This window comes from Solanum verrucosum, unplaced genomic scaffold (genome assembly GCF_900185275.1).
Source record: "Solanum verrucosum unplaced genomic scaffold, falcon-dt-bn FXZP01000183.1, whole genome shotgun sequence".
NCBI lineage: Eukaryota > Viridiplantae > Streptophyta > Magnoliopsida > Solanales > Solanaceae > Solanum > Solanum verrucosum.
Window position 1 is genome coordinate 2,088,016 of NW_026020430.1, and position 25,772 is coordinate 2,113,787.

Sequence of the window (25,772 nt, forward strand, 5' to 3'; positions counted from 1 at the left end):
ATACATATGGTTTTCAACTTGCTTTGGTTATAGTATTAAAAGTCCAATTATGAAAATTTACATACGAAGGAGAATAAGTTAAAATCTGCTTAACATCATTTGATAGATTGCACTTTTTTTAGAATATACATGTTAAAATGTATATCAAATTATACATTTTTTTTTTCAAGTGCTTTGGTTAGAGTGGTCCAATTATGATGATAGTAAGTCACAACTCACAACATTAACTACTGTAAGTCGCAAGTCGCAACATTATGAAGAATCTAGGAAGTATTTGTGATGTTTTAACATTAACTTTCAAATTCTTTTTCAAATTTATAGAAAATATACAATAATTAATATGGATATTATAATAAAATATACACTTTATTTATTATTTCTTGAAAAGTGTACAGATTCCTTGACAAGAAAAAATAAACAGAAGATGTCCTTATTATAATCAATATTGTGTTAGTTTTTTTAATAGGTGTTTAAAATTTTTAAACGATAGATAAAGTCATAAAACCATTTTCACAATTTCATTCCACGCATTGATCAGGAGTTAATCATATACAAATTCCTTGCTAAAGATCAAACTCTATTTCATATTTACTCCCGTCATCAATTTGTTTTATGATCATTAATTCCACAAAAATTAATTGTTTTAGGCTTTATGGGGACAGAATAAACAGCACTTGCATTTACGTTTCCTATTGGGTCACCAATGTTTCCCTTTCAAGTAACATGTTTCAAAGCCTGGATCCCTATTTCTTACAGCTAAACACACAAATTTCAGTGCTAAATGATACCTTCAGCCCAAAGACATGGAAATACATTAAATTCCATCACTTTCGGACTTGTTTTCTACAACAATATCACATTCACATAATTACTTTAATTTCGATTTATTTGATCTTTATATTAAAAAATATTTTTTTTCTTTTCTCAGGATCAAATGAGATTTACTATTTTCTTTGAATATTTTTTTTTTGTCATTAAATGATTATATAAAGTACTTCATCTGGTCCATTTTACTTTTCATGTTTTGTCTGATATACACCTTAAGAAAAACATTGTCTAGAGATAATTTGACTGAATTATTATTATTTATTATTTTTCATTTTTCCATGTGTCTTTATATTTACGACTTATCATAATGATAGAAATAAACAATTAAATTATACCTTGATTTTTTAAAATAAACAATATTTTGGAATATCTAATTTTTGACTACTAAAGTGTTCATAAAGTTATTTAAATATCTCTTCACAGGTGAAATGACCACCTCATAGTTTGTCAATTGTCATTGTCACGCAAACTTTGGCACCATTCCATGAATTCATTAACGAAATGATTAGTGAACATGATATTTTGATACAAAAAAGACAAATATCCATCAGCTTGAAAGAGTTGAAAATATTGTATAGGCAAATTGTACTCCCGTTCACTATATTAAAAATAAATTTTCACTTTACGACGTTCAGATTTTATGTATACTGCTTTATATTTAAAATAGTGTACAATTTTCCTTTAACGTTATTACGCTGAGTGTTATTCTAAGAAGTTTGTTCCAGTGTCATTGACCCGATGTGAAATTCCCAAGACCATACCTACGGTATTACGAAAACACGTAAGGACAACAATTTTTTTTTCCGTTCATTCTGTGTTATTCTTAACACTAACTACTCTTTCTCAAACTATTATATAAGTTTAAGAAGGCAACACATCAATTAATATAGATATATAATAAAATACACATTTTATTTATTATTTTTAATATGAACAAATAAAAATAAACGATGAAAGTACTGATTATTTTGCACAAAAGGCAAGAATTCTATGAATTTACGGACCGTCATTAACTGATGAAAGAGGTCTCTTTAATGAATTCATATGATTAATTTTTAGGCTAATTAATACTCTTCTTTAGCAAAGGGAACACTGATCTAAAAGGCGGAAAAAGGAGAGGACCGGGGTAGGGAATGTGTTCTTTTTATGAATAATGTTGACGTAAAAGTTTAATTTCATAATTAAAGCAAATGTGTGATTAAGATTAAATGTATAGGATAAGAATACAAAAATTAGGTATTGTTTGATTTAGAGACAAGTTATACATGAATTAATAATATAATATACTTTAGAATCTTGTTGAATTATAGCATAGTCGTAGATAGTATATTTTAAATTAGTATACAATGCTTAATTTAAAATATTTATGTAATCTTTAAATGCAATAAACAAATATACTTACTAATACGGGGTTTAGTTATGTCACTTAGTGCGACCCATTGTAATGATTTAGTATAAACTATAAGCAAATATTATAATGGGCTTTTACGTAATTAACATTTATATATTTATATTTATTAAATTTGTTTTACACTCTTTTCGTTTTTAAATGTTTCGGTTGTCATTTTTTAAATTAAAAATAAAGGTCCATACTATCTGCCAAAAAGTCAGTCATATCGACATTAATGACTTTTGCCTAATTCCATCATTTCTACTCAAAGAAGGCATAAATATTAATGAAGATATTACTAGAATAATTTAGTCAAATATCTTATAACTAATGATATTAAGTAGTTTCTTTAATGGATATTCAACACTTTAAACTACAAGTAAAAAAGGACATATAAGTCAAATGTGTTAAATTTCATATTCAATCAAAATGAGAAAAATATAAAAGATGTGTCAAATTTATTTATATCTTTTAGTTGTTATGTTGCATTTTTTGAGAATTAATTTAACTAAATTTTTAAGTTAAACTAGCTTACATTAATTTAATATTTAAAAAATAAATTTTTAATATTAAAAAATTATAAAAAATAATAACATAAATTACAATTTTTTTTCATATTACTATGATGAAAAAATATATCTAAAAATATTATCAAAATTTATATCGATTAATTTTCTACAAATAAAAACTATGATAAGTAAAAGGGAGTACATGTGAACCACTATTTAGGCTATTTTAAAAATAAAATAAAAAGACCAAAAAGAAAAAAAGAAAAGAACCTTTTTCCCTCCGAAGAATTGGCACTTGACCACTTTGTCCAAACCGCCCGTTTCCCTTCTCCCACTTTTCTCTCTCACCTATTTATGCCCATTTCACACTCCTCTCCCTTCTTATAAATCTCAACTGCATACAAATCCATTTCTTCACTTAACCAAAAATGCCTTCGTATTTCTCTCTTCTCTTTCTCACTCTGTTTTTTGTATCTGTTTCATCAACTGCAAAATCTAATGATGCTGATAATTTCTTATCATCTGCTCAGAAATTTCCAATTACAATGGCGGAAAAGTTAATCAGACAGCTTAATTTATTTCCTAAACATGAAATCAACAAGGCAACAGAGGATTCAGCAGCAGCTACTGAACAGGGTCTCTTTGAGAAGAAATTGAATTTATCTTATATTGGTGATTCTGGATCCACTGTTCAGAATTTGGGCCATCATGCTGGTTATTATCGTCTTCCACACACTAAAGATGCAAGGTTTGAATTGAATTTAATGCTCTAAAATGAATCATAGGTGTTGTTAATTAATGCTGAATTATCTGTTTGAATTAGAATAAATTTGTTGAGTGTTTATTAGAAATAGTCTATCTACTCACAATTTGTAAGTAGATGTAAGGTTTGCATATATCCCACTTTTTTAGGCTCTACTTGTGAATTACGCTGCGTATATTGTTGTTATTTTTTTCAAAAAAAGGAATCATGGTATTGTTAATTAGTGTTATAGTATCTGTTTGAATTACAATAAATGTGGAGAGTCTCCTAACTAGTTTCTCTACCTCACAAATGTAAGAATAAGATTTGAGTAAGTTTTATTTTTTTTAGACTTCACTAGTGGAATTATATACGTTATTGCTGTTTATTTTGATGGAAAAAAGAATCTTGGGTATTGTTAATTAATGCTAAAATTATCTGTTTGTATTGGATTAGATGTTTATTATGTTTTAAAAAAGAATCACGGGTATAGTTAATTAATACTAAATTATTTTTTTAAAATGTTTTGCAGGATGTTTTACTTTTTCTTTGAATCGAGAAGCAGGAAGAATGATCCAGTTGTTATATGGCTAACAGGAGGGCCAGGATGTAGCAGTGAATTGGCTGTGTTTTATGAAAATGGACCTTTCAAAATTGCAGACAACATGTCTCTTGTCTGGAATGATTTTGGCTGGGACAAGGTTCTTTTTTTTCTTTTTTATTTTTATAATATTATAGATTTTACCCAATTAAATTTCGAAACGTTAATTAGATCTTGGTGTAAAAGAATTCCCTCTATGTTTTTATTTGATTTCCAACCTTTCTCCATCATGCAAAGTACCTTTTCACCTACTAGCATTTCTTTTTTAATTTTTTTGACATTTGCTTTTCATGAGTTGTGACTTTTAGAATTTTGGAAATTCAAAAGTAGTTTACCTTATTGACATTAATAACTAGATTTTCTTGGTTTAAGTGGGCAAATAAGACACCTATTACGATAAGTTAAAATATATTGATAGAGTTATTTACTCGGTAACACTAGTTAAATTGCAAATTGATAGGTCTCAAACCTTATATATGTTGATCAACCAACTGGAACTGGATTTAGTTATAGTTCCAGTGAAGATGACATTCGTCACGATGAAAGGGGCGTAAGCAATGATCTCTATGACTTCTTACAGGTTCCTTCCTATTCTCTTTTTAGCTAAATCTTTGAATTTATAATTAACTTATATTAATGTTGAAATAATTCTATCATTTTCAAAATTCTAAATGCTCATTCTTTTGATCATAATGTATATAGGTCTTCTTCAAGGCACATCCTCAGTATGCAAAAAATGATTTCTATATTACTGGAGAATCATATGCTGGGCATTACATTCCTGCATTTGCTTCTCGGGTTCACCAAGGAAACAAAAACAAAGAAGGAATCTACATAAATCTCAAGGTATTTTTTACTTCCTCCGTCTCAAATTAGTTGTCATGTTTCGCTTTTCGAGAGTCACTTGACTAGTCTTCATAGCTAAAGTGGATTAGATATAATCAAATATAGACATTCAAAAATTGTATGAAAATACTACAAGTTGCAAGTATTCTCTTGTCAATTTGAGGGAAAACTGCATTTTAAAATGTTAGTCAAAGTTCAAGTAGTTTGACTCTCGAAAAACGAAGACGAAGGAAGTTACTAATTGTCTCAATATACCATCCTTTTGCTTCATGGCCAGATAGTTTTTGTCTGAATTTCTTAATTATCGTGCTAACTTAAGCAAAATACATTTGTTTAGGGATTTGCCATTGGTAATGGACTCACTGATCCAGAAATCCAGTACAAAGCCTACACTGACTTTGCTCTGGATATGAAATTGATCAACAAATCTGATTACAATACCATAGAGAAGACATATCCACAATGTCAACAGGCAATCAAGCTTTGTGGTAATTCCTTTTTTTTTTAATATGTTTTAAGATTCTCAAAGTTCTTCTTTCTTCATACAACACAATAGCTAGTGTTGACATTGGCTATTTTTTGTGCAAATAATATCAGGAAAAGATCGCAGCGGTGTTGCTTGTATGGCAGCATATCTTGTTTGTACAAGCATCTTCAACAAGATAATGAATATTGTTGGTGACAAAAATGTAAGAGCTAGCAATCTCATTTTAATACCATTAGTAAATTTTAGCTTGTTGTAGCAGGTTATCTGTCTTATTTTCCGGTTAATTACTAATCTCTATACTGTTAGTGTATATAAGTTGAACTCATGTTATGGAATTTGTAATTTCCGAGGTGCAGTACTATGATTTGCGGAAGAGATGTGTGGGTGATCTATGCTATGACTTCTCGAAAATGGAAACATTCCTGAATGATCAAAGAGTTAGACAAGCCCTTGGTGTTGGGGATATTGAATTTGTTTCATGTAGTTCTGAAGTATACCAAGCAATGCAATTGGACTGGATGAAGAATCTTGAAGTGGGCATTCCTTCACTTCTTGAAGATGGTATCAAGCTACTTATGTATGCAGGGGAATACGACCTTATCTGCAATTGGCTCGGTAAAGATTCATTTCATCCCTCACCTACGCGATAATTTTAATTTTACGTGTGGTCATTCAACTTTTTGTTTATTATATGGACAGGGAATTCAAGATGGGTGCATGCAATGAAATGGTCAGGGCAAAATGCCTTTGGAAAAGCCCCATTAGTTTCTTTTACAGTAGATGGTGTAGAGAAAGGAGTTGAAAAGAACCACGGGCCTTTAACTTTCCTCAAGGTCCATGATGCAGGCCATATGGTACCAATGGATCAGCCCAAAGCAGCACTGGAAATGCTTCAGAGGTGGATGCAAAATAAATTGACTAAAGAAGATCATCTTGCTCCTATATGAACAAGCTTCAAATTGATTGAATACGAAAATAAATAAATATATATAGTTTCATATGTTTCAAGAAAATTAATTATAGTAATCATGTAAATCACAGTTTCATGTTACTTTACAAATCTATCAATGAGATGATTTTTCTTTGAGGGAAATAACGTTCTGCAAAACCTACTCCCAACATATTTTTGAATCGTAGTAGTATATTATACATCTGCCCATCAACAACAGAGGGGGTGTGATTCACATTTTAGACAATATGACTGAAATAGATTGATTCAACTAGATAAGCTTTACAGATTTAAAATTTGTTGTCTATTTTCAAGAAGAAAACACTCTTTATTCTTTTAACACTCCATCACCGAATGATTTATTTTCAAGTTCTCATGGCCAAATGGGAGAACAAAAGGTTAAACCATGCCCTGATGTGCCTAAATGAAATTCATATATCCTTCGTTTAATTTTCTAACTTAACCTTCTTCTTTTTTTTGTTATTCTATTCTATCATTGATGGTAGTATTAGAGACCTAGCAAATCGCGAGTAGTTTCAAATGATTTTATAACCATACCAAATTAACCCTTGAAATGCGTTATATATACCTAGCATTATTGATTATACATAGGGGCAGAATATTACTAAGTTAACAATATCCAAGTAAGTAATCATGTCTAACATATAATTTTGATATGAAGATTTGTCTACATTTTGGTCAAGTTACGATCATTCCTAGGTTCGTGCTCTAACATTTAGTATTGCTATTACTGTAGGTCGCAATAATTGAAAATTTAATATATTTAAAAAATACATATAAAATTATTTAAATTTCGAAAATGTGCTACGTAGAGAATATTTTTATTTGCATATTTTCCTTTATTTTTATGAAGGATGGCTTTTTTGTGCTTTAGATTTTACTAACATTTTCATGGTCATGTTAAGTGGGTTCTTTTATGGTTCAGTGTAATCACTTAAATTTTATTTGTAACAATTAAATTAAGCCTCTTGAACAAGAACACTAGGGGACACGTGGAAGCCATTCAGGAACGATAGCACAGAAATTCCATCACTTGAGCTGTGACTTGAGTTCATCAAACATTCATTCTTCAATAGGGTGCGGGCCCCACAATATACTCTGTGAAAATGCAATCGAAATCGCATCTGTTATGGCGGGTATACTCTATAGTCTATACAGACGCACAGGCACAAAACACACACACTTTCACCTTTCTCACTTTGCATGTGATCTCTCTCTCTCTCCCACTATATATATACAAACCCTCTAGCTTCAAGTACTCTGCAAAACCAGTGCTGAAATCTCCTTCTCCACGACGGCAATATGTTCTACTCTCATCAGCTTCTTGCTCGCAAAGCTCCGCTCGGCCAAATATGGTGAAAATTGTCGATTACTACTTGTCATTTCGATTTTTTCCTTCCGAAATTCGTTATTTTCATATGCATACGCTACATTTTTGGAGTTTCTGCGTTTTTCCTTGCATATGTTGTAAATCCTGAGCTAGATTTATGTTTCCTTCTTTAGTCGCTGTTTAATGATACTCAGCAGCTTCTTCACGCGATTTCTCGTAATCTGAAGTTATGAGTTATATGTTAAGTTGTCACTGTTGAATTGGATCCGTTTCTTTTCGGAAAATGCTTAAATTCAAATTGTTTATGAGTGTATTGATCCAGTTTACTACAACTTTTGTTTTGATTTTCTATTCTAAATTCGTTTAATACATATAGATAAGCTACATGTTTTGCGTTTCTGCGTTTTAAACTTTCATGTATCGCAATTCCTGTAGTGGATCTTCTTTTCGTCTTTTGCTTTCTGTATCTAATGTTCTGTATTCGTTGAAGTTCCTTCATAGGATTTTTCGTATACGTTAAGTTTTCACATTTCAATTTGGCTACGAAGAATGTTTAAATTGATGTTGTTTATATCTCTCTCTTTGCTGTGAAGGAAGGCGGCCACTCTACACTCGAAACTCAATAGGAAAAAGCTTAGTAAACTCAATATTATTAACATCTGGTGATGCGTTTTCTTCCACTACTACGTTGAACTGCCTTTATTCCTTGTTGATTTTGAGTAATCATCTTCTGCAATTTCTTTTGTCACAGTGAACAAATCTTGAATCCATCTGTCCCGATGGCTCTGAGGCTCTCTGGAATTCTCATGGGTATGCTTCGAAAACCACTGACTGTCCGCAATTGCGGCTTTCGGTTTAGATATCTAATCGTCAGTTCTATCTCAGGTGGGGTAGTCATTGTTTACGAACGCAAAGTGAAACTCCTCTACGGTATCAATTGCCATGTCGACTTCATCATTTCTATTTGAATTTTACGTCATTTTACTCCTACTTTCCCCTTCCTTATTGCTTCATTTTTTTTTTCTTTTATGTTTTCTTTAATGCAGAGGATGTGACTCGTCTCATGGTAGTAACATTGGTCTTCGATCCCAATCAACTTAATCTCTTTCTTTGCTCTGTTTTCATTAAATTCAGCATTTATGATTTGGTATTTTCAGGTGCAAATTAATGAAGCTTGGAAGGTCAAAGCAACTACCGATCCTACGTTACTTCCCAAGGGTAAATCGCAAGCCAAGTGAGTAACTCATCTCCAATTCGAGGTCACAGTATTTTGCCGAGAAGCAGAGATTGTAAGGGCGAATCTTAGCAACTGTTTAATAGTTTCAGTTACTTCGACAGTGCTTCAGTAAATTAACAACTAAAGTATGAACTGCCACCAATCATTTGAATTATTAACTCAATTTATTATGGTTTCTTTCCCTCAATGTTTGGGTCAGTTTCATCAATGGGTTATTTAATTCCAGCTTATGCTGTGAATCCTGTAGTTGTTTTTCCTAAGGTTGATACTTAATTTTTCATTCTTCATTTCAATTCTGTAGGTATGCAGCTGTTACTCTGCCAGAGAATCGGGAGGAAGAACTCCCTGAGATTGAACAGACGTTACGAAATCCAGACACAGTCACAATGATGGATTTCGAACAAACCTCCTATTTCACGATGGTACATTATGGAAAGCACTGTCACCTCCTCAATCCACGAAATAACTTCAAAAGCAGAAACAAAAATTGTTAGGAAAGATAGGAATTTGTTGAAACTGATCTAATTAGACTATTGAGCTTTCTTTAGATTGTTGAATAAGTCGTATTTCATTGTTCAGCAAGTTTGCAAGCTCAACAATAGAAAGTTAACAATGATAAAGTGGTTTGATTTCCCTTCGCTTTCTTTTGGTTACTCCATATGTTTTGTAATTTGTTCTATGTTATTTCCACTCTTGAGTTGTTTAAGCTTTTTGAGAGACTATCAAAAGTTACTTGGGTTTTGTCAGTGTTCATGACCTTGTTGAGTAGGCAATCTTATCTGATACCACTTGGATAAGAGTAGGAAATCTTAGTGAAAATAAGATCATAATTAGTAATTTCTACTTGAGAGTGCAGCTAAACTTGCGGACGTTCAATGTGCAGAGACTAGATAATGCTGATCTCTATGATAAACCCAATGCACAGGAGGAACCTGCCAAGGACTTGCATCAAGGTATACCTAGATCCCACTATCAGCATAGATTATGCTAATTTCACCATCACAGTAGAATATATAACTATATCCTAGTCAATGCTACTTTGTTTTCCAGTTTTGTCTTGTTGTGCCCATCTCTAAACAATCCTGAAACCCTTGTTGCAGTTGATCCAGATAATATCACCCTCGCTGAACACTTTGAATCCCATCATACAGATATGTTCAATCATTTTGAGAGGTATCACGGTGAACAGTTAGTAGGCTCTGTATTTCTAGGTTTATATGGTCAGTTAGCATAAAGACTTCACGTGAACCAAACTATCCATCATTAAATCACAGGAGGCTAATTAGCCTCATTTTTATTTAACTGCAAAGCTTTCCTTCTATTATCCTCCTATTAATTTTTAAGCATGAATTACTCTGCAGGTTTGATATTGAAGGGGATGAAGAAACACAAATGAATTATACCCAGCCAGAGGATGCCCAAATCCCAAGTACTCCTGTGCCATCTCCACCTCGAGAACATGCCCATCAACGTAAGAATGTGTTATTATCTTCTACTTTAGATAAATGAAGTTTTTTGAGATGTAAATAGTAGATGGACTTAAGATGTTTCACTATTTCACTTGGTGCGCTTTAAGGGAGACTTTTCTGATAGAGACATTCTGGCAATAAACCCTTCCTCTCAAAGAGGAACATGAATGCAAGTCGTACTTACCTACAATCAGATCAGTTAAAATACTTTGTGGCTACCTGGCTGCTTATCATTAAACTTCCAGTTTACATATGTAGTTCCTTCAAGCACAGAACTCTATTGGATTGAGTAGAGCTCGTAAAAGTCTTTAGATTTCCTTAGGTAATTAGTTATTTCTGAAAATTGGTTGAATGGAGCGAAACATAATTGCAGCTGATGAGATCCCTGACAGACATCCAGAGGACCAAGTGAAGCAACAATCTGATGAAGTTGAAGAAGCTTTTGAGGTAGAAACTCCACAAGCAACCGAGCTAGAAAATAATGTAAAGAAAAACTGTCAGCACTAATCTTACGTCTTGACATGATATTGTAGCAGCGGCAGGATCAACAAAGGCCAAAGCCAGCTCGACGAAGAGCAAGAAAGGCCGCAAGTCTTGCAATTGATCATGAGCAAACTATTATTTCTGGTGACATATATCAATCCTGGCTTCAGAGTTCTTCAGATATTGCATCAAGAAAAAGGAAAAAGAGAAAGGTACTCCCATACCTCCCTCAAGTCTAGATCTTCCCCATCTCAATTTTTCCATTCTGTGCACCTTAGCAATTAAAATTTGACTAGGGTCTTATCCTACAATAAATCATGTTTAACCTTAGACATCAATGGCTAGTCTTTGAGTATCCCAAGAATAGCAAGTGCATCTCTCTCTGGAAGGTAACCTTAACTAAACTAAGATGCAGCATCATTTCTTAGTAACCTTAAGTTCCTGCTCTGTGCAGACTTTGAGTGTCTTGCCTTCTATGAAGATAGCCAGAATGATGGAAATGCCTCCTATTGCACTACTAGAAGGATTGTTCACAAATGGAAATAAGGAAGTTCACTATCCAGCACCACTCCTAAAATTATGGATGAGGAATACCCAACCTCCGCATGATTCACCTTCTGGTTTGTTTTTTCATCCATGATATTAGACTCTTAGTTGCCAAAACTACAAACAGATGGTAATTACATTTGACTTGCAGGAAAGACCTCTCCACCCTATCCTCCTGAATCATCCTATACATCTCCAGGTGAAAGGATGGGTAATTTGGAACCTCCTTTCGAATATTTCCAAAGTGGTGTAGGCTCCCCAGCAGTAGGAATCTCTATAGAAAAACAAAGGGCAAATCTCAACAATAACAAGATTCCACCTGAAATTCTCATGGAGGACCTCAGAACCAATCTTACAAACATGGGACTGCATCCAACAGAGGCTAATGGAGTGAGAGAGACTGATCACATGGCCACACCTGGCTCTGGTATATCGACTTTTTTTATGAATTTCCCAATCTCCATGATTTGTTCGGCGATCTGTTATGGTGGTATAGCTAACATTTTTGTGAATCTATAGCTGATGAGCCTAGATCCATTCCAAGCTCAGGATCTGGTCATGGTGTACTATCACAGAATTCTGTAACCAATTCAAGCCGGTTAGTACTACTAGTAGATATATGTTGAGGGATATTTGTCTAAAGATGAACCACTTGAATCATACAGACAATAACAGAAGGAAATAATGAATATCATGGATCTCGGTACCATAGGAAACTTCAAAATCTTTGCTTCTATTTAAAATTACGAAGGTCTCACCATATAGCAGCATCTGGTTACATTGATCAAAATTGTTAACTCTTCAGGTCCAACAAGAAAAGACCCCATTCTTCATCGAAGCACAGTGGCAATGGTCTTCAACCAGTAGCAGAAGAGAACCCATGGCACGACCCCACTCCAAATTTCAAGTTGACTAGATTATCTGAACTATCTGAAAATGGTTTTACACAAGACAACGGTTCGTGAATAGTGAATAACTTTCCCATTTTAGTTCTGGTCATTTTCTTTAATGTGGTTTAGTTTGTTATGAACCTCCCTTTACTCTTTTGGCAGAGATATTGATGGAAACCGGACCAACACAAACCCAACATCCATTCATTACTCAACCTCTTGACATGATGACCGACTCTATTAGGATGTAAATCCTTTTCCATTAGTTCCTAAAACTTCCTCCAGCTTCATTATATATCATCTGACTAACTGATTTTTCACATGATAAACTGATGCCTACAGGCAGCTAAAGAGTCATTTTGACACTCCCGGATCAGCCGAAGCAGAATGTTTGAATGAACTAACTCTTGGGATGTCAAAGAAACAAGCAGCATGTCTTTTTTATCAGACTTGTGGTATGCATATTTCTTTCATATCTTTCATAGTTTCCAGCTTATCTCATTAGAGAGAATTAATGTTTGCTCCATTCTATGTGCAGTTCTGGCCACTCGAGACTTCATAAAAGTCGAACAGGAGCTTCCATATGGAAACATCCTCATTTCCAGAGGTGCAAAGATGTGACAACGGATAAATCGAGAAGATGCTAAGCCCTCATAAGTCTTGTAAGGTTCATCTATTGTTATAGCTGATACAAATTTGTTTTTCAGTTAAGGTATTGGAGAGTTCAGGCACAGATTTATAGCTCGAATTATCAGGAGAAACTATTTTTATTGTTAACCTATCTAGTGTTTAATCGTAGAAGCATAGTTATCTTCAAAAGAATATACATAGGAGTATATGATTGGTCATTCTGAAACTAGCTAATTGCATATTTTGTACTAGCATTTGGTGACAGCTAATTGTTTTAAAAAGTGTATGAAGGTCAAATGTTGAAGCTAAATAGATAGTAACACATGGAAGTGCTATGTACTTCCTGTCAGACAAAATAGAAATCCTAACAGTTCACGAAGTCATTGGACAACTTCTCTGCAATGTTATCAACTTTCTTTTCTTTTGCTTTTGGTATAACGACATCATGCTGCAATGATAAGATGGGTTAACTCATAGTACATTGTTGGTTTTGAAGTGATGTCCCGAAATCTATTTTATTTGAATAAAACTATGTAGTGCAGTAGTAACTGTGCACTACAAAACATGTTCAGTTATAGGCCAATCTTATATCGAAGCCTCTTTACTCAATCAAAACATCCAATAGAAACATAATACACCTTTCTACAAATGCAGTGTGTACACTCTCATACTAAGAACAATATTCAATAGTTGGCTCATCTACAGTCACCTACAACTTTAACATGATTGAATACAAACATTTCAACAGATTAAGCACATCCAATCCAGGTTTACATTCTGTCTTCCCTCCACCATGGGGGCATATGTGACGATTTCATCAACCTCAGTATCATCTCAGCAGCCTCGGTTGCAGATAGTAACACAGCCTGTTTGACTTTGAATGCTTCCGATATTCCTAGTTCTGCCATATCTCCAACCTGTCATAAAAGCCAGATAAGATGATTAGATTCTAGCAAAATCCTAACTCCCAATAAGCAGCAAGAATCAATGATTTGCACAGGATTTGAATTGTGCTTGGTGAAAAGAGAAATGGAGAGAGTTTCGGCTTCTTCAGTTAGACTTTACTAAAAAGAACAGTTACAAAATAAATGGAATGGTCATTTTTCTTTTTCGAAGAACTAGAGGAGAAAAGAAAAGATGCTTTCTTCCTTGTGGAGAGTCCTCTTAAACCGTACAAAGGAAAGAGAAGTTCAGTTATGATAAAACTATCATTCCATTTCCTGCTTTGGCAACAGAGATTGGCTGTTTCAGTATTTCAATCAAACCCAAATCGTTATTTTTTCTTCTTAAAGTATGATTCAGTTAAACCAAGACAAAAGAAGACGTAAATGCAAAGACCATCACTCAAGCACACCATATTAAATAAGTTTCCTCTTAGCTGAAATCTGCTGAAAGAAGGAATCATATTCCATACAAGATAAATCATGTTTCTTTTTAACTTTTGGGTACTTCAATTTTTCCCCTGAATAAAAACAGAAAAAACTATTAAGTTATTGCCTTTCTTAACACAAAACTGCATCCATAGGGCACCAACTTATATTTTCCTCCCAATCAAATTAAAAGATCCTGATCATAAAATATTAAACAGAGGTGCCTTATTATGAGGACCATATCCATTGAAAGCATGAAGCGGTCAAATATTCAGTTCAGGTAACGTCATCAGGGTTCCTGCTAAGTCTGTTACCAGTGTTGCATTGACTTCGATGAAGAAAAGCAAGGGCAAATTTGAGCAAGCAAAACAATACAGAAAGCTAATTTCATGAACAGACTGTGTTCTGAACTCATCACAAGATAGCATAATTAATTATTCCGACATTTTGAGTGGGTTTACTCATCTCACCTGTCCAGTGATGACATCTATCCCTGCATTGTTTTCTTCCTTGTGGTGTTCTGCACGAAGCTGGGCAACCAGCTAAGCGCTGTCCAGATCAGCATTGTCAGCAATGATTGTCGGATTGCCACAAGTGCCTGGGAGAAAGCCTCAATTGCATGAGACCTTTTACCAGGAGTCTTTTTAGCTCAGTTCATCTACTGCCTTTGCCATCACCATCTCGGTCCATCCACCTCCAAGTAGAATTCAATTGTCATTTACTGTCTGAGACAGTACACACAAGGCATCATGCAGAGATTTTTCAGCTTCAGCCAGTACATGAGGGCCTCCAAAAGAATAAGAGACAGAGTTCATATATAAAACATTGCACAGAATTAAACAGACTTCACTTTCAACCCACTAAAGATGAGATTTTCATCAGCACATGCATGGGCCATCACGGTGACCAAAGAGAACTTGATTTTAGAACTCATTTATTAAATATTCATTTCCCAAGGAACAAAAATCACTTGATGCATTATAGTTAATCCCCAAGTGGATTTCAAGTAGTTTACAACCTTCACGAAAATCAAACAGATACTAAGCTGGAGACGAGATGACACCATTCTGGAGACCCCTCCCTATCAATCCTTCCTCCAAACAAATGGCAGTTGAAGACAAAGAAAGAGTAAGATGCTAATACATACCTTGCATCTCTCAAGACAATTGTACAGCCTGACCCAGTTCGGCCCCAGGAAAGTAGATCAAGTTGTCCTCGTCAATCATTATTTCTTCAATGAGTTTGCAGTGTCCCAGCTTGACAGACTCTGGATTATCAAAGGTAGATGCAAACTCTCCATAACCAAAGCCAGGCGCTCAATAACAAGTATCCCTGCTTCCGCAAACTGTTCCTCTGAGATATTGTAAGTCAGCTGTCGGTTACCAAAGCAGTTTATTACATGAGAGATGATGTTTTGCACCTTCTCCCTCATTTTATCTTTTTCAGCTGCTTCTAGCTCAGCAACCTTGACCATTCAGTCAACTCAGACACGTGCACCATAGATTTTAACTTAATCAGTATCCATTGCCATGTTCGCCACCAAGATCTTAGCATTTTAATACGTTTCGGTTGGCCAACCCAATCTTTTCATCCAAAATAAACCTGCAGAAAAGAAATGATTTTAGAGAGAAAGAACTCGAGGAATTTATATTCCTTCTTAAGAGGAATAGTGTATTGATGTTACGAGAGAACCCTATAACATAGAAGCAGACTAAAAAATAGAGACTTAACGAACAATATGGTTCTCGAACAATGACCTCCGGTCATAACATCTATACTAGTAGGAAGCTCGTGGGTGCACCAAAAGTTTTTCACAAATAAAAGACATGCCTCAAGCTGTACGAGTCATACAAGCTATCTATCCTTTTCTTCCAAAGTAGCCACATAAAGTCCAATTAGTTCTATCTTAACCCCCAGACACATCTCTTACATCAATCATGATGATACATAGAAAACAATTACTCTACCCGACCATACACAAAAGGTTTTAACAAGTTCTTCAAAGATTTGCTCGAGCCAAGAGAAAACCTCCAAAGGAAAACATATTATTCACAAACTTCGAAGTACATACACAGTGTAATAGGTAAACAAGCTTCTTACAGCGCAACGTATAAGGACAAAGCATACTAATCAACCATGATAAAGTGTAAAAGTTTATGTAGATTACATATTTTATGCATCAATGTATTGACAAAAACATATGTAAGTATTTTCCTTTAATATCAAGTTACACAGACTCACAAACACTGATCAATACTTCATTATCACAGAAACTACAGAATTGGTAACAAACAATGACTAAATGTGCTACATTTGAACCCTCACATTCTTCTTACGAAAGCCAATGCTAGGGCTCAACACATTACAAACACAACTCAATTACTCCTCAGGTATATGAATCAACTCTTTACATTACACTCATTTTAGTCATAATTTATTCATTTTTCACCTAGTCGTCCATCTACAACAATCCTTCTCGTTTATCCGGCCCGGGATCTACTATACTTCCGAAACGCATGTAAACAGAGTTCATGAAAAGGCGAGAAAAGAGTAACTAGAGAGGACGACGAACCTTCTAGAACAACGCTTTCCACGGCGGCGCCGGAGAAGAGAAGTTACTTAGAGTAGTGGAAAGGTGTCAGTGGGAAAAATAAAATCTGGAGGGAGGGATGCGAAAATGGAGTTGTGGAGTTTGAAGGTTTAAATGCTCTTGGACGGTATTTTATTAATTTGCTGAGGGTAGATTGGTCATAAAAACTATGGGCTTCCGTTGTTTGATTTTTATAAAAACAGGTCGGGGAACTTGAAGTTTCTGTACGATTGACCTATTTCTTATTGATCTCTAATTTTTGTGGCATAAATTTAAGTAACTTTTATATCTTGTCTCGTATCAAATTTATAGTAATTAAATTTTCTAACATTAATCACATGGTATATAATTCATTCAGTACAGGTTTTAAAAAAAATTGTCATGTCCAATTATGTCTTTTGCACATAAGTCTTGAACTGAGCTTATGACGTAATCAGTGTAATATTATAATAAAAAATTATGTCTTGCCATTTCCTTTTTCTTTTTTTAATATTAAGGGATATTTTTGTTACTAAAAATTAAGCGCAAAAATTAAAAGACCACATTTAAGCCCACCCTAAAATAGGCATTCTGTGCCAATGACCCACGCCACTTTCCCCCGGTCCAATATCAAATGCCCTACATTATCTTATCTTTGAATTTCAAGAGTCTAGTCTCCTTCTCACATTCGCAGGAAAATTACTGCTGTAGAAGTTAAAGTCTCTCATTGTTTCCGACGGAAACATGGCAATGACGATGACTACTGCAATGGCATCGCCGTCGAGCCGGCTGCTTATCGACTCTCGACATAGTACAATCAGCACTATCCCCAAGAATGTGGCAATTTACTCAGCAACAGCAGTTACAAATAAGGGTTTATTGAAGCACTGTATATCCTCGCAAAGATGCCTAAGATCTCTGGTGAAACCAGTATCGGCTGCTAGTTCAGGGTTTGAGGCAGATTTGGGTGATGATGAATCCTTGATACGCGTTAAAAATGCCAAGATAGCTGTTGAATCCGAAGACGATGAGAAGATACAAGTCAGAGTAGATGTGAGCGAAGAGGACACAAAAACGGTTTTCGAAAAAGTATTGACAAATTTAGCAAAATCAGCGCCACCTGTTCCAGGCTTCCGCAGGGAAAAAGGAGGGAAAACATCAAAGGTTCCTAAGGACTTTCTACTGCAGATACTTGGTGAAGACCGAGTTACCAATTTTGTAATACGAGAAATTGTTACCTCAACTCTTGCTGATTATGTGAAGAAGGAGAATTTGGCAGTAAAGGATAACAAGATTAGCACCACACAAACTGCGGATGAACTCAAGTCATCATTTGTTCCGGGAACAGAATTCGGATTCAATGCCACCTTAGAGCTTGAAAAATCAAAAACTGAAGCCACCACATAAACCCACAGAAGAAGATGAGATTTCTCACTGTTTAAACTCTTAGAATGACTTGTTAGAATAGAATCATCAGTAATTCCTGAGGCCAATAGATTGAAGGCTCCTAAAATCTATTACTGTTTGGCTTACTACTGGTTAGAATTGAAATTGAATTATGATTTCAGTTGGCATTTCAGTTCTCTATTCAAATTGAATTATGATTTCAGTTGGTATTTCTTGGAGCAATATCATCTGAAGAAACTTTTGTTGCCAGATATTTTCATTTTTTTGCTTACATTGAAGATATATCTTATCATCTGCTTTTTGGGCATCAAGATAGTTGATTGAAGTGGTACAAAGGAAGGGTATTTGAAATGCTTAAAGTGATCCTATTTAGTGATAATCGTAGTGACAACAGGTAATTAACAAGGGTTCATGTGGATCTTTTGCTTCACAGTTTGCCACAATCTAAGAAAGGTAGAGGAAGATACAATTTTTTACATGTAGACATGAAAACTAAGACCAGAAGTAAAATTCCCATAGTCATTCCAGATACAAATTTTGTAATTGGCAGGCAATAATTACAAAAACATGGAGAAGCGTTGAGAGTTAAGGTAACAATTTACTTTCAATGTCAAATGGACTTCTGTATTGCACGTTTTATTTACTTTCAATAGCTTTACATATTTTATTATGATAAACTTGAAACTAGTGGTATGCAAGAACATGTGTCGCAAGCTCTTGTGATAGACTGTTATGAACCAGCCTTGGCCCAACGTCGCTACCTACTCGGATGTCGCACAACTAGTTATTGGGCCGAGAAGAAGCAACAAAAATGGAAGGCCTTCACAAAGGTTGATTGGGCCAGGCAGGTTCATAACATAGACACTATGCAAAGGTTTTTTAGAGCATGGAAACTCGATTCCATGCTGACCACTCCTGCTATGCTACTGATGAAGAGAGACCGCCCATAGGCCGGATGATGTTACACATGATGGATTGGGTGTTTCTGGTAGGACTTTTTAGAAGTCCAGCATTCAAGGTAACTTCATGATAAAAAAATGCATGATATATTATTATTTAAACGTTGGTCCTTAATGTATTTATCTGCAGGTTACGAGTGAGAGGAACTAACTAAACTGGTGAAAACAAATAACTAAGCACTCATGTAGGCTGTAGCTCAAAGTCATTTGCAGAAGTGAAGGAATCCGATGGTACAGATCATTTACCAAAATGATAAAGCTCAAAAGAACCATTCAAAATGACAGAACATGAACGAAGTGAATCATGAAAAACTTTAGCATACAAGAACATGAAAGAGCATTAGCTTTAGCATAAGAAGAATAGTCATATAAGGAGAGTGATTTTTCAGTCGAAATCACAACAGCACTAGTTTGTTCACAAATTCAATATTAGAAAATAATTACAGAGCATACTAATCAACCATTGATTAGATGTAAAAGTTTATGCAGATTACATATTTCATGCATCAATGTATAATGTATTAGCAAAAACATAAATATATGTAAGAATATGATCACCATTTATACTTCATTATCCCAGAAATTACAGAATTGGCAACGATAAATGACCAAATCTGCTACATTGAACCACCATCCCTCTCTTCTTACGAAAGCCGAACCTAGGGCTCAACACAACACAAACACAACTCAATTATTCCTCATATCTACGAAAAAACTCTTTACATTACACTCATTTTAGTCATAATTTAATCATCTTTAACCTAGTCGTCCATCTACCACAATCCTTCTCGTTAATCCAGCCCGGGATCCACTATACTTGCGAAACGCATGTAAACAGAGTTCATGAAAAAGCGAGAAAAGAGTAACTAGAGAGGACGACGAACCTTCTACAACAACGCTTTCCACGGCGGCGCCGGAGAAGAGAATTTACTGAGAGTAGCGGAGAAGTGTCAGCGGGAAAAGAAGAATCTGGAGGGTAGGGAGGGAGATGGTTTGCCAAAATGGAGTTCTGAAATTTGAAGGTTCAAATGGTCTTGGACGGTATTTATTAGTTTCCTGAGGGAATATTGGTCATAAAAACTATGGGCTTCCTTTGTTGATCTTTGTGAAAACGGGGCACGCGACTTGAATGACCCGTCTGGCCATAGATATAGCAAGTCTAGTTTTTTGGATGAGGGAAATTGACAAAATTGTTGTCAATTTTTGGTAAAAGATTCAAAATCCCAAACACTAAAAAAAAATGAAAAAGAAAAAAGAAGGTAATTTTGGGGCTAAAATCTAATCTATGAATTCTTTTAAAATTTAGAACAAATGTTTTTTTTTATATAAAAAGAACCCATTCATTATTACTCCAACTTCAACTATAATTATCTCAAAGTTATAGATTTTAAGAAATTAATTTGTTTTGATATAATAATTTTGTTCATTCTATTTATAGTTTCGTAAAGAATGTGTCAAGTTAGACAAATAAAAATGAAATAAGTGAGTACTAAAATGTCGAAAGATAAAAATTGAATAACATATTTTGAGGTGGGGCTGCTTATTGAGCGAATAATTTCACCTTATAATTTGATCTATTAGTTAGTGATTTTTAAATGTACTAATCCGCTAGTAAACTGATAAGATGTTGATTGATTCGCTAATGAATTAACAATTATCTAAAAATTATTGGCCAACATATCGACTAACCTTTATGATACCTTCTTTTTCGATGAACGCATCTTACACTATACTTGCATGAAGCCATGAACATTGCTAATCTGAAATTATTGAATTCATACCATCAAAGAGAACATTGCTTGCATTTAGATCTCGATGAAGGACCTTTAAACGTGAATCAAGTGAAGATAAAAAATAAAAAAATAAAAACCCCTCCATCAATGCCTTAGATCATGTAGAAACATTTATAGCATAATTTTAAATGGGGATTTAGCCTTTAGCATTCATAATAATAATATAATATGTACTTTATATATTTAGGGGTAAAAGGGTAAGTATGATAATTCTTAATGGGTTAATGATTTATTGGATAAAAAAAAATTTGAGTGATTCGCTTTCAATTCAATAAATCATTAATTATAAAATTTCAATTCATTACTTAATTATGTGTTTGATAATCCAATGCCAATAAACTAATAAGTCAATTTTGCGATTTTATTGATTAGTACGCGATTTTGAACACCTTTTAAGGGGGCAGAATTAAACATCACTCTAATTTAAGGGTATTCGTGTGAATGACCCGCGTCCGCGCTACTGCCGTCCCGTGCAAAATCAAATGCCCTACATAATCTTATCTTTGAATTTCTCGCGTCTGATCTTCTTCTCAGTTCTCACACTCGCAAATTACTGTAGAAGTTAAAAAGGCTCTCATAGTTTCCGAGGGAACTATGGCAATGACCATGACCACTGCAGTGGCGTCGCCGTCCCGCCGGCTGCTTATCGACTCTCGCTATAGTACCGTCAGCACTATCCCCAAGAATGTGGCAATTTACCCAGCAACAGCAGTTACAAATAAGGGGCTATTGAAGCACTGTATATCCTCGCAAGGATGCGTAAGATCTCTGGTGAAACCAGTATCGGCTGCTAGTTCAGGGCTAGAGGCAGATTTGGCTGATGAACGCCTTAAAAATGCAAAGATAGTTGTTGAATCCAAAGAAGCTGAGAAGATACAAGTCAGAGTAGATGTGAACGAGGAGTACACAGAAATGGTTTTCGACAGCGTTTTGACAAAATTAGCAAAATCAGAGCAACCAATTCCAGGCTTCCGCAGGGAAAAAGGAGGGAAAACATCCCAGGTTCCTAGGGAATTTCTACCGCAGATACTTGGTGAAGAGCGAGTTACCAATTCTGTAATACGAGAAATTATCAACTTAACTCTTGCTGATTATGTGAAGAAGGAGAATTTGGCGGTGAAGGATAACAAGATTAGCATCACACAAACTGCGGATGAACTCATGTCATCCTTTGCTCCGGGAACTGAATTCGGGTTCAACGCCATCTTAGAACTTGAAAAATCAAAAACTGAAGCCACCACATAAACCCACAGAAGAAGATGTACTGAAACTTTTTCTCACTGTTTAATATCTTAGAATGACTTGTTAGATCAGAATTAGTAATTCCCGAGGCCAATAGATTGAAGGATCCTAAATCTATTACTGTTTGGCTTACTACTGGTTAAAATTGAAATTGAATTATGATTTCAGTTGGCATTTCTGGGAGCAATATCATGTGAGAAATTTTTATGGCCAGTTTACCTACTGAGCAACTACTTCCTTGGAAACTAGCATCTGAAAAGTAGTGAGTTTTGAAATAAAACTGAAACAAAGATTAAAAATCTTCCATTTTTTTGCTTTCATTTAGGATATATCTCATCATCTGCTTTTTTTGCATCAAGATAGTTGATTCAAAAGGTAAAAAAGGAAGGGTACGTGAAATGTTTAAAGTGGTCCTATTTAATGATAAGAGCAGTGACAACAGTTAATTAACAAGGGTTCATGTGGATCTTTTGCTTCACAGTTTGCAACAAATCTAAGAAAGGCAGAGGGGGAGATACAAATTTTTACATGTGGACATGAAAACTAAGCATGGTAGTAAAATTTTCCATTGTCATTCCTGATGACATGGTGAGAGTTGTAGTTCCTGGGTCTAGAGATATTGTTAACTATTGTGGCTTGATTATGCGGCACACTATATTGTTCAGAGATGATAATTGGCAGGCAATAATTACAAAAACATGGAGAAGCGATGTAGTTGAAGGTTAAGGTAACAATTTACTTTCAATGTCAAATTAACTTCTTGTTGCATGTGTTATTACTTTCAATAGTTTTACATATTTTATCAGGATAAACTTGAAACTAGTGGTATGCGAGAACATGTGTTGCAAGCCATTGTGATTGACAGTCTGACACTATGCAAAGGCTTTTTAGAGCATGGAACACTCGATGCATGCTGACTACTCCCGTTATGCCACTGATAAAGAGAGACCTTCCATAAACTGTATGATGTTACACCTGATGACTGGGTGTTTCTTGTAGGACTTTTTAGAAGTCCCGCATTCAAGGTAACTTGATAATAGGAATGCATGATAAACTACTATTTAAGTGTTGGTCCTTAATGTATTTATCTAATTGCAGGTTATGAATGAGTGGAACAAGCTAACCGGGAAAAACAAATAACTAAGCACTCTTGTGGCTCAAAGTCATTTACAGAAGTGAAGGAATCATTGGTACAAATACATTTACCAAAACCACTATATAATTATTATGAGTTTATAGTATAAATATTTTCATCTTTTGTAATATATCATAGAGAGATCCTGATAATGGAACTAAGGCAACACAAAATTCATATAATTTTCTGATTCATTTTTCTATTATATTGTTATATGCTTCCTATTTTATAATATTAACTGTTTGAAGGGCCAGCTCCAGGAAATTGTGGCTCAACAGCAATCTGAAGAAAATGAGCATTCAATCAGTTGCAGGTGAGATTTTAACCACTATACTTGGTGATCAGACTAACTATGTTCGTTGAAAAGGGTATGGAAAGAGGCCTCCAGAAAAGAGTTGTGTGCAACTGGTAGACTTACAAGCAAGTATGTCTTCTACAATGGGAAGTATGTGCCAAGAGATGCAAGAAAAAATGGAAAGAATATTGCTGGAAGAACGTGAGCAAGTGGCTGCTGAGTTGCAAAGAAAGAAGACAAGTGACTTCTGGGTTACTAAGGAAACTAGAAGAGGAGCGTGCCCGCATGGATATACAAGTTGGCCAAAGGACTCAAGTGAAGATGGATGCATTCACGATCAGAATGCAACAGGTAAACATGTTTTGCGTATTTGGATATACAGTGAATAAGTCATTTGAAATTTGGACCTTTGTTCTCCCTGTTTGCTTTAATGTTAAGCGTCTGATGCATTTCTGCCTTATAGATTTGGTAATCTAAAATTGTTAGTCATTTGGTCCTCTCAGTGTTTTGGGTTATATATGATGCTTCGAGTTGGATTTCTCAAAGTGTGGTGCCTTTAGGGGCGTCTTTTGGTATAGAGGAAAATATTTTCAATTTTTCTATGTTTGATCGGTCAAATGTAGGAATACAAGTTCCTTAAAAATGAGGAAAATGATTTTCCCAATAGAAGTAGAAAACAAGTTCCATAAGTGGCCTTCCAAGCTCATTGTCTCCTTCCACCCCCAATGGCCCCCCTCCACCCCCTAACTCCAACTCCCTGCATCATCTCACCCCCATAGTGTTTTCCTAAACTATATATAAATGTTTTTGGGACAATATGTTTTTATTTACGTACCACTAAATTTGTTAGAAATTTAATTATTTTTCGAAAAAAATATTTTCTAAGGAACATTGCCCTTCGTATCAAACACACCCTAGGTCCTATTACTATCCACTTGTGGATAAAGACCTTTGGAATATTAATTGCAAGCAGAATATGATGACAGTTCAATTCCAAACATGGATATGAGTGACCAATAATGTTTTCGACATTCATAGAGGTCAATATATCTTGTTTTTTTATATGATCGTGGTGTTCGGGCCAGCTTGCACGAACCTCGACTAATTCAACGGGATAGTTGTCATCTCCCACCAGCAACAAGTTACCGCGTAACTCTCTACCAAGGGTAGGAGTAGGACAGATGGAAATAAATCTCTAGTGTTTTTGGTTCTGCTAGGATTTGAATTAGAGACTTCATGGTTCTCAACCCACCTCATTGAGTTCTTTGTGGAAGACGAGACGAGGAATAAACTTGTCAATATGTTACATAGATTTTAATTTCCTTTACAGGATTTAATCAGAAGTAATATAAGTTCCTAGCATTTGAGTATTTTTTTCATGAGATGCATCGCGGATTTATCAGTCTTTCTCTTTTTGCTTCTTACTTACTATAAGTTTGTAAATCTACATACCTGTTATGTTAGTTTCTCCCCGAGTCTAAGGGATTCTAGTAAACTAAGACAACATAATTTCCTTTTTCAGATACTTTCAATTGTCTAATCCTTATTTCTTCTTTTAATATTATGTTATACGTCGATTCCCTTGATTTTCTGGCTTCCCTTCCTGCATAATCTCAAATGTTATCAGTTTCAGAGTGCTTGTGGTTCAATTCAATGCAATGAGTCACGGGGTGAGAAAAAAGCCTTTCCCTAGATCCTGGTAATGAGAAACTGCAGTTAGTAGTTTATTTTCCATTTGTTCATTAGTAATGAGAAAAGTTGTTATTCTACTTGTCCCTTTGCACTAGCCTTGAACTATGTACTACCAAGTGAGGATTCAACCTTCCCATTGGTACTTGGCTTAGGATCTGTGTATTTTTACACATGCATATATTAATGATGTTTATCCTTCGTTTTCTTAATAGCAAAGATAAAGTATTCAACAATGAGGAAATGAAGTTGCTCAAGGAGTTTTTTGAAGATATTGGAGTAGTTTGAAAATGTGTGGCTAAAGCGGGCAATGAAATGGGTGTTGGGCCATTTCTAACGAACTGATGGCCGAATG

At 34.8% G+C, this 25,772-nt stretch overlaps 4 protein-coding genes and 1 pseudogene across 7 annotated transcripts; 4 read left to right on the plus strand and 1 right to left on the minus strand.

The window, feature by feature from the left end:
- Positions 1–2,996: 2,996 nt before the first annotated feature.
- On the plus strand, positions 2,997–6,499 carry LOC125807501 (serine carboxypeptidase-like). Its single transcript, XM_049487226.1, has 8 exons — positions 2,997–3,475; positions 4,002–4,170; positions 4,531–4,650; positions 4,773–4,916; positions 5,254–5,404; positions 5,514–5,605; positions 5,760–6,018; positions 6,103–6,499. Exons 1-8 carry the CDS (start codon positions 3,156–3,158, stop codon positions 6,348–6,350), a joined length of 1,503 nt encoding a protein of 500 aa, XP_049343183.1. The 5' UTR covers positions 2,997–3,155; the 3' UTR covers positions 6,351–6,499.
- A 1,143-nt stretch (positions 6,500–7,642) lies between these two features.
- On the plus strand, positions 7,643–12,993 carry LOC125807495 (sister chromatid cohesion 1 protein 1). 2 transcript variants are annotated; one of them, XM_049487219.1, is made up of 19 exons: positions 7,643–7,728; positions 8,297–8,365; positions 8,455–8,513; positions 8,589–8,633; positions 8,750–8,769; positions 8,861–8,937; positions 9,242–9,362; positions 9,824–9,893; positions 10,041–10,113; positions 10,302–10,411; positions 10,783–10,856; positions 10,943–11,104; positions 11,347–11,512; positions 11,590–11,865; positions 11,958–12,036; positions 12,244–12,395; positions 12,491–12,575; positions 12,671–12,783; positions 12,867–12,993. In XM_049487219.1, the coding sequence occupies exons 1-19, from the start codon at positions 7,676–7,678 to the stop codon at positions 12,947–12,949; spliced, it is 1,887 nt and encodes a 628-aa protein (XP_049343176.1). In that variant the 5' UTR covers positions 7,643–7,675; the 3' UTR covers positions 12,950–12,993. The 2 variants fall into 2 exon arrangements, with proteins under 2 accessions (XP_049343176.1, XP_049343177.1); XM_049487220.1 differs by having other exon boundaries at positions 10,946–11,104.
- Positions 12,994–13,728: 735 nt separating this feature from the next.
- Positions 13,729–16,095, minus strand: LOC125807687 (T-complex protein 1 subunit beta-like; annotated as a pseudogene).
- A 1,502-nt stretch (positions 16,096–17,597) lies between these two features.
- On the plus strand, positions 17,598–18,526 carry LOC125807515 (uncharacterized). The gene has a single exon (XM_049487238.1). The coding sequence runs from the start codon at positions 17,642–17,644 to the stop codon at positions 18,302–18,304; it is 663 nt and encodes a 220-aa protein (XP_049343195.1). The 5' UTR covers positions 17,598–17,641; the 3' UTR covers positions 18,305–18,526.
- A 2,933-nt stretch (positions 18,527–21,459) lies between these two features.
- LOC125807516 (uncharacterized) lies at positions 21,460–23,727 on the plus strand. 3 transcript variants are annotated; one of them, XR_007441666.1, is made up of 5 exons: positions 21,640–22,317; positions 22,780–23,025; positions 23,105–23,323; positions 23,397–23,488; positions 23,688–23,727. XR_007441666.1 is itself a non-coding variant. In XM_049487239.1 (1 exon), exon 1 carries the CDS (start codon positions 21,651–21,653, stop codon positions 22,299–22,301), a length of 651 nt encoding a protein of 216 aa, XP_049343196.1. In that variant the 5' UTR covers positions 21,460–21,650; the 3' UTR covers positions 22,302–22,604. The 3 variants fall into 3 exon arrangements, 1 of the variants encoding a protein (XP_049343196.1); XR_007441665.1 differs by having other exon boundaries at positions 22,780–23,323; XM_049487239.1 differs by lacking the exons at positions 22,780–23,025; positions 23,105–23,323; positions 23,397–23,488; positions 23,688–23,727 and having other exon boundaries at positions 21,460–22,604.
- Positions 23,728–25,772: the final 2,045 nt, after the last annotated feature.